General features: G+C 39.1%; 1 protein-coding gene across 1 annotated transcript in view; it reads right to left on the bottom strand.

Annotated features, from left to right (window-relative positions):
- The window catches only part of LOC124278171 (parathyroid hormone/parathyroid hormone-related peptide receptor-like), a 40,322-nt gene extending 31,914 nt beyond the window's left edge, over positions 1-8,408 (bottom strand). Inside the window, exons 1-3 of the mRNA XM_046713908.1 lie at positions 8,224-8,408; positions 6,054-6,141; positions 5,653-5,763 (exon numbers count right to left, since the gene is read on the bottom strand). Of these exons, the coding sequence (XP_046569864.1) occupies positions 5,653-5,763; positions 6,054-6,141; positions 8,224-8,319 (295 nt within the window). The 5' untranslated portion in view covers positions 8,320-8,408. The remainder of the gene's footprint in view (positions 1-5,652; positions 5,764-6,053; positions 6,142-8,223) is intronic.
- Positions 8,409-8,772: the final 364 nt, after the last annotated feature.

Raw genomic sequence — 8,772 nt, forward strand, 5'->3', positions numbered from 1 at the left:
CAACACTTTCATTACAAAACAACATGTGGATCTCTTTCACAATGGAGTCAGACAACACATCATGTTCATTACACAGCAATATGTGGATCTCTTTCTTTACATGTGGATCTCTTTCACAAATGCAGTCACAACAATATGTATGGGGATGTCTTCCACAATGCAGTCAGACAACACAGCACCTTCATTACACAACAATATGTGTATCTCTTTCACAATGCAGGCACAATATGTGGATCTCTTTCACAATCCTGTCAGACAACACAACACATTCATTACACAACAACATGTGGATCTTTTTCACAATGGAGTCAGACAACACAACATGTTCATTAAACAACAATATGTCTATCTCTTTCACAATGCAGTCAGACAACACAGCACCTGCATTACACAACAATATATGGATCTCTTTCACAATGCAGTCGCAATATGTGGATCTCTTTCACAATGCAGTCACAATATGTGGATATCTTCCATAATGCAGTCAGACAAAAGAGCACGTTCATTGCACAACAATATATGGATCTCTTCCTTAATGCAGTCAGACAACACAGCGTGTTCATTACGCAACAATATGTGCATCACTTTCACAATGGAGTCAGACAACACAGCACGTTCATTACACAACAATATGTGGATCTCTTTCACAATGCATTCACAATATGTGGATCGCTTCCATAATGCAGTCAAACAACACAACACGTTCATTGCACAACAATATGTGGATCACTTTCACAATGCAGTCAGACAACACAACACGTTCATTACTCAAGAATATGTGGATCTATTTCACAATGCAGTCAGACAACACAGCACCTTCACTACACAAAAATATGTGGATCACTTTCACAATGGAGTCAGACAACACAACACGTTCATTACACAACAATATGTTGATCTCTTTCACAATACAGTCAGACAACACAACACGTTCATTACACAATAATATGTGGATCTCTTTCACAATGCAGTCAGACAACACAGCACCTTAATTACACAACAACATGTGGATCTCTTTCACAATGGAGTCAGACAACACAACACGTTCATTACACAACAATATGTGGATCTCTTTCACAATGCAGTCAGACAACACAACACGTTCATTACACAACAATATGTGGATGTCTTTCACAATGCAGTCACAATATGTGGATCTGGATCTCTCTTTCAACACAACAATGCAGTCACAACAATATGTGGATCTCTTCCACAATGCAGGCAGACAACACAGCACCTTCATTACAGAACAATATGTGGATGTCTTTCACAATGCAGACAGACATCACAGCGCCTTCATTACACCACAATATGTGGATCTCTTTCACAATGCAGTCAGACAAGACAACACTTTCATTACAAAACAACATGTGGATCTCTTTCACAATGGAGTCAGACAACACATCATGTTCATTACACAACAATATGTGTATCTCTTTCACAATGCAGTCAGAAAACACAGCACCTTCATTACACAACAACATGTGGATATCTTTCACAATACAGTCACAAAATGTGGATCACTTTTACAGTTGATTCAGACAACACAGCATATTCATTACACAACAATACATGGATCTATTTCACAATAAGGTCAGACAACACAGCAGCTTCATTACACAACAATATGTGGATCTCTTTCACAATGCAGTCAGACAACACAGCATGTCCATTACACAACAACATGTGGATCTCTTTCACAATGCAGTCAGACCACACATCACGTTTATTACACAACAACATGTGGATCTCTTTCACAATGCAGTCAGACTACACAGCACGTTCATTACACAAGACTATGTAAATCTCTTTCACATTGCAGTCAGACAACACAGCATGTCCATTACACAACAATATGTGGATCTCTTTCACAATGCAGTCAGACAACGCAACACGTTCATTACATTAAAATATGTGGATCTCTTTCACAATGCAGTCAGACAACACAACACGTTCTTTGCACAACAATATGTGGATATCTTTCACAATGGAGTCACAATATGTGGATCTCTTCCACAATGCAGGCAGACAACACAGCACCTTCATTACAGAACAATATGTGGATGTCTTTCACAATGCAGTCAGACAAGACAAGACTTTCTTTACACAACAACATGTGGATCTCTTTCACAATGGAGTCAGACAACACATCATGTTCATTACACAATAATATGTGGATCTCTTTCACAATGCAGTCAGACAACACAGCACCTTCATTACACCACAATATGTGGATCTCTTTCACAATGCAGTCAGACAAGACAACACTTTCATTACAAAACAACATGTGGATCTCTTTCACAATGGAGTCAGACAACACATCATGTTCATTACACAACAATATGTGTATCTCTTTCACAATGCAGTCAGAAAACACAGCACCTTCATTACACAACAACATGTGGATATCTTTCAAAATACAGTCACAAAATGTGGATCACTTTTACAGTTGATTCAGACAACACAGCATATTCATTACACAACAATACATGGATCTATTTCACAATAAGGTCAGAAAACACAGCAGCTTCATTACACAACAATATGTGGATCTCTTTCACAATGCAGTCAGACAACACAGCATGTCCATTACACAACAACATGTGGATCTCTTTCACAATGCAGTCAGACCACACATCACGTTTATTACACAACAACATGTTGATCTCTTTCACAATGCAGTCAGACTACACAGCACGTTCATTACACAAGACTATGTAAATCTCTTTCACATTGCAGTCAGACAACACAGCATGTCCATTACACAACAATATGTGGATCTCTTTCACAATGCAGTCAGACAACGCAACATGTTCATTACATTAAAATATGTGGATCTCTTTCACAATGCAGTCAGACAACACAGCACCTTAATTACACAACAATATGTGGATCTCTTTCACAATGCAGTAAGAGAACACAACATGTTCATTACACAACAATATCTGGATCTCTTTCACAATGCAGTCAGACAACACAGCAAGTTCATTACACAACAATATGTGGATCTCTTTCACAATGCATTCAGAAAACACAGCACGTTCATTACACAAAAATATGTGGATTTCTTTCACAATGAAGTCAGACAACACAGCACCTTCATTACACAGCAATATGTGGATCTCCTTTACAATGCAGTCACAATATGGGGATGTCTTCCACAATGCAGTCAGACAACACAGCACCTTCATTACACAACAATATGTGCATCTCTTTCACAATGCAGGCACAATATGTGGATCTCTTTCACAATGCTGTCAGACAACACAACACATTCATTACACAACAACATGTGGATCTTTTTCACAATGGAGTCAGACAACACAGCACCTGCATTACACAACAATATATGGATCTCTTTCACAATGCAGTCGCAATATGTGGATCTCTTTCACAATGCAGCCACAATATGTGGATATCTTCCATAATGCAGTCAGACAAAAGAGCACGTTCATTGCACAACAATATATGGATCTCTTCCTTAATGCAGTCAGACAACACAGCGTGTTCATTACACAACAATATGTGGATCACTTTCACAATGGAGTCAGACAACACAGCATGTTCATTACACAACAATATGTGGATCTCTTCCACAATGCAGGCAAACAACACAGCACGTTCATTACACAACACTATGTGGATCACTTTCACAATGGAGTCAGACAACACAACACGTTCATTACACAACAATATGTGGATTTCTTTCACAATGCAGTCAGACAACACAACACGTTCATTACACAACAATATGTGGATTACTTTCACAATGGAGTAAGACAACACAGCACATGCATTACACAACAATATGTGTATCTCATCCACAATGGAGTCAGACAACACAGCACCTTTATTACAGAACAATATGTGGATCTCTTCCACAATAGAGTCAGACAACATAACATGTTCATTACACAATAATATGTGGATCTCTTCCACAATGGAGTCAGACAACACAGCACGTTCATTACACAACGATATGTGGATCTCTTTCACAATGCAGTCAGACAACACAGCATGTTCATTACACAACAATATGTGGATCTCTTTCACAATGCAGAAAGACAACACAACACGTTCATTACACAACAATATGTGGATCTCTTCCACAATGCAGTCAGACAACACAACACGTTCATTGCGCAACAATATGTGGATATCTTTCACAATGCAGTCTCAATATGTGGATCTCTTCCACAATGCAGGCATACAACACAGCACCTTCATTACACAACAATATGTGGATCACTTTCACAATGGCAGTCAGACAACACAACACGTTCATTACACAACACGAATATGTGGATCTCTTTCACAATGCAGTCAGACATAACAGCACGTTCATTACACAACAATATGTCCATAATGCAGTCAGACAACACAAACGTTCATTCACACAATATGTGGATCTCTTTCACAATGGAGTCAGACAACACAACACGTTCATTACACAACAATATGTGGATCTCTTTCACAATGTATCTCAGAGACAACACAACACAATGGACAACAATATGTGGATCACAGCACAATGCAGTCAGACAACACAACATGTTCATTACACAATAATATGTGGATCTCTTTCACAATGCAGTCAGACAACACAGCACCTGCATTACACAACAATATGTGGATACCACTTTGCACAATGCAGTCAGACAACACAACATGTTCATTACACAACAATATGTGGATCTCATTCACAATGGAGTCAATATGTGGATCACTTTCACAACAACAGAGCACGTTCATTACAGAATATGTGGATCTCTTTCACAATGCAGTCACAATATGTGGATCTCTTCCATAATGCATTCAGACAACACAGCAGGTTCATTGCACAACAATATGTGGATCTCTTTCACAATGCAGTCAGACAACACAACACGTTCATTACACAACAACATGTGGATCTCTATCACAATGCAGTCTGACAACACAACACGTTCATTACACAACAACATGTGGATCTCTTTCACAATGCACTCAAACAACACAGCGCTTTCTACTAAAATAGAATGATGAGATTTAGGTGGGTGGGTGGGTGGATGGGTATGGGTGGTGGTATGGGGTCTGTTTAAATGCCAGATATTGAGAACTTTCTATAACATATGAACAGACTGATAAATATTACTTTTGGTTGAACTATTTCACTTTTGTGTTTTGGAAGACACTTTAAATATTTTTTTCTCTGCCAAATAAACCGCAAAATATGTTTCGTATCTTCAAATGTTGGCATAAAACGTAAAACGAAACGAAACATGTCTTGCCTAGCAGAACAGGTTATTTATATGAATAATGTGAGCAGAGAACACATCGACTCTCTGCAGTGAAGATAAAGGTAGATTGGGCAATTTCGGGGTAATGAGGGAACATACTCACCAGTGGTTTACAGCAAGAGCAACCAACACCGTCACATATTATAAGGGTTACACATTATAAGTATCCTATCTGCATTAACCTTCGGGAGGACGAACATAAAGTTGAATGAAACCAAAACGTTCCAGTGACATTCTTTGTAAAGCATCAGCTGTCCAGATGACAGGATTCTGGAGTAGCTGGGTTCGTACAAGAAGTGTTGGTTGTATACATTTGCAGTCCTGATTGAACATATGTAGGAATAGATAGACTCTATAGATCATCCCTACTCACCTGAAGTCATAAAGTTATGCACATAGTCAGCACATCGTTGCCTAGCAACAGTTCCTGCAGGTGTGTAAGGCCAGCACATGATATTGTCAAACGTCATGTTGCAGTAGATTCCTGAAGCACACAAGTAGAGTACAGATAAACACCTTCACTGACAGGGAACGTTATGTTTGTGTGATAAGATTTTTAAAGTTGCAATTAAATGTTGCCTTTTGTGTGCCAAAATAAACATTTATTATTTTAGTGTACGAAATGAGAAGTTGCAAATTGTGATCATATGAAACGGGAGGGAGGGATCAAGTTTGGCGTTGTGCCGCTTGCAGCAATATTTCAGCTGTTCCAGCCTACGGTGGCATCTGTCAGCTCACCCACTATCCCGACCATTCACCGTTACACTCACTCACCTGTTGAAGGGACCCTCGTGTCAGCAATCCGCTTTTGGCAGGTGACATTAGCCAGGTACAACCTAAACAACTGTTTGCTGGTCGGATCCTGGTCAGAGAACAGTCATTTACAATCAACAAAGAAACACAACAAAGAACTCGTCAAATTGATCGTAGGACTAGGAAGGGTTGGTTACGTGGTCAGTGGCGTGTAGCGGTATCTCTATCGTGTCCCATACATGGTCAGTGGCATGTAGCGGTATCCCTATCGTGTCCCAGACGTGGTCAGTGGCATGTAGCGATATCCCTATCGTGCCTTAGACGTGGTCAGTGGCATGTAGCGATATCCCTATCGTGTCCCATACGTGGTCAGTGGCGTGTAGCGGTATCCCTATCGTGGGAAGAGTCATTGCAGACATTCTATGACATTCTTTGTGTGTCGTGACGCTGGAGGACAACTCACGTGGCAAGCAGACGGGACAACAGGGGCTGTCATTATCTTGCCCGGGTAATACTGTCAGTCGTTCTTTCTGGCAGAATGTGGAGTGGAGCTCAGTCAGTTATATTGATGCCACACCTTGACCAATCTAATGCTGAATCAACATTAACATTTACGTGTCATTATCCCCTATTTTTTGTGAAGAGTATATGTACAGCATGACTGTATGGCCGGACATACTTGGAATCATTTGAAATTGTAAGGTTTTTATAATATGTGTTTTGTGTAACTCTGCACTCAGCAATAACCCAATGGTCTGTATGTAATCCAGTCTCGACCAGACAAACCAGTGATTCACACCACGAGCATCGATCTAAGCAATTGGATCAAGTTTATGAACCTGACCACCCGACCTTGTTATTCACCTATTACCTTGCATGTATCAGTTCTAACCCAGTTCTTCAAGGGTCAACATTGTAAGGTAATGGAGATGTTATGTTAAATATCGCCAACATGCAGACGAAAAGAAAAATGTTTGTTCCAAGAATATATACTAAACGTCAAAAAGAAACGCTACCCTCCTACCTTTATGAATTACTGAAAAACTATCAAAGGTATGTTAGAAGGTATTAGTGTAAAAGAAAGCTTAACAACACAGCTTTATGCAAATCACGAAAACAAATTCTGAAATACATTCTGAAATACATTCATCTTTTTTCAGAAGAGTTAAATTGTCCTATATTCGTCCATGCCGAAATAAACCAAAAACAGTTATTTTGATGTCCAAAAGATAGGTTGAAATAAAATTCTGCTTTAGGAAAATGATAAACCATTGAAAGTCATCATTTTTCAACTATTAAAACAAGAAACAACTGTTGTAGAGTGTGTAAAATTGTAAAATAATCATTCCTATGATTTCAGTGTTTTAAAACATTTTCTGCTGATTTGCATTAGTGAAAACATATAAAACGTGTCTTTGATATTGTGAAAAAAATGTTTAGAAAGTAACATTTTTCCATTTTCTGTTTACACATAACAATATCAATCGCCAAAATACAGCAATATTCAAGCACTATTTGCATCCATTTCACATGTAGAATGATTCTATAGGGTATAAAGAGAGCCTAGAATACATTATATGATACACAAGTACGATAAATATGCCTAGATTAACAGCATAAGAGAGAGAAAGAGCCATTGGGATGGTGCAGATAGGGTCGACATACAACGCTGTTGCCAAGACCCTCGGATGCCACCGCATCACGGTTATAAGACATATTCAGGGCTTCAGACAGACTGGGGTCACCGTAGACAGACCAGGAAGTTCACGTCCACGTATCGCAACGCCAGCTGAAGACCTCCGTCATTAAGGAAGGACGGAAACGTTTCTTTTGGCGTTTAGTGTATATATTCTCACTCACAATGTATATTCAAGCAGGTTACTCATATTCTCTCACCGCTCCTCTCAAGCTTCAGATTTGAGTGTACAATGTTCGATTTCCATTCAAACTAAAGTTTCTAACTTATGACAATAACCACGATCATTCCAAAGAAGAACAAGAATCTCACAGTTTTTCCTTGTCAAGAATAGTTCGAATCAGATATGTGTCTACTCTCAAATCAACGTCAGCTTTTTACATTTTTAAAATACAAAGTGTTTTATTGTGGTAAAGTTTCAAGAATAGTCAGTCACAGTTGCACACAAGGTTTTACGTTTAATTCGTGAAGTCTAGAACAATGAGTAATCCTTACCATTGTTGTTGTCGTGCTGGCGAAGTTTGGGAATGTCAAGATGAAAAGAACAGAACTGCAGAAAATAAAGGATGGAAGGAACATGGCCATATTCATCTCTGTGTTCAGTCAGGCACACACAGCTCGGCGTTCTGTATTGGGCTTGCACAACACTATTCTATCTGATCAACTTTGTCCAACGTTCTCATACTTCAATCTTCATTTGCATCTTGACAAAAAGGATAGAAACAATCCACGAATCTATGGCCAGAAAATATAATTTCTTACTCCAAAGACACTTCGTACAATCCTGGAGAAGCTGGAACTTCCGGTTGAATGAAGTGTGAGAGCCTCCTTATCACAGCAAGTAAATATTGAGTTTCCCCAAGACCTTTTGGTATTTCCAGGCGATGTTGACATCTAATCCTGTACTTGCGATCAAGGACTCTGTAGATAACAGGGCGATGGCATTCTGTGAAGATAATAAAGAAGATATAGGCATAATGGCATTACAAAACAAACGAAGCTATTCTCGGAGATCACCTTCGGAAACAGAATACTGGCGGACAT

The sequence above is a fragment of the Haliotis rubra genome, unplaced genomic scaffold (genome assembly GCF_003918875.1).
Source record: "Haliotis rubra isolate DU_JTF1 unplaced genomic scaffold, ASM391887v1 Scf232, whole genome shotgun sequence".
Taxonomy (NCBI): domain Eukaryota; kingdom Metazoa; phylum Mollusca; class Gastropoda; order Lepetellida; family Haliotidae; genus Haliotis; species Haliotis rubra.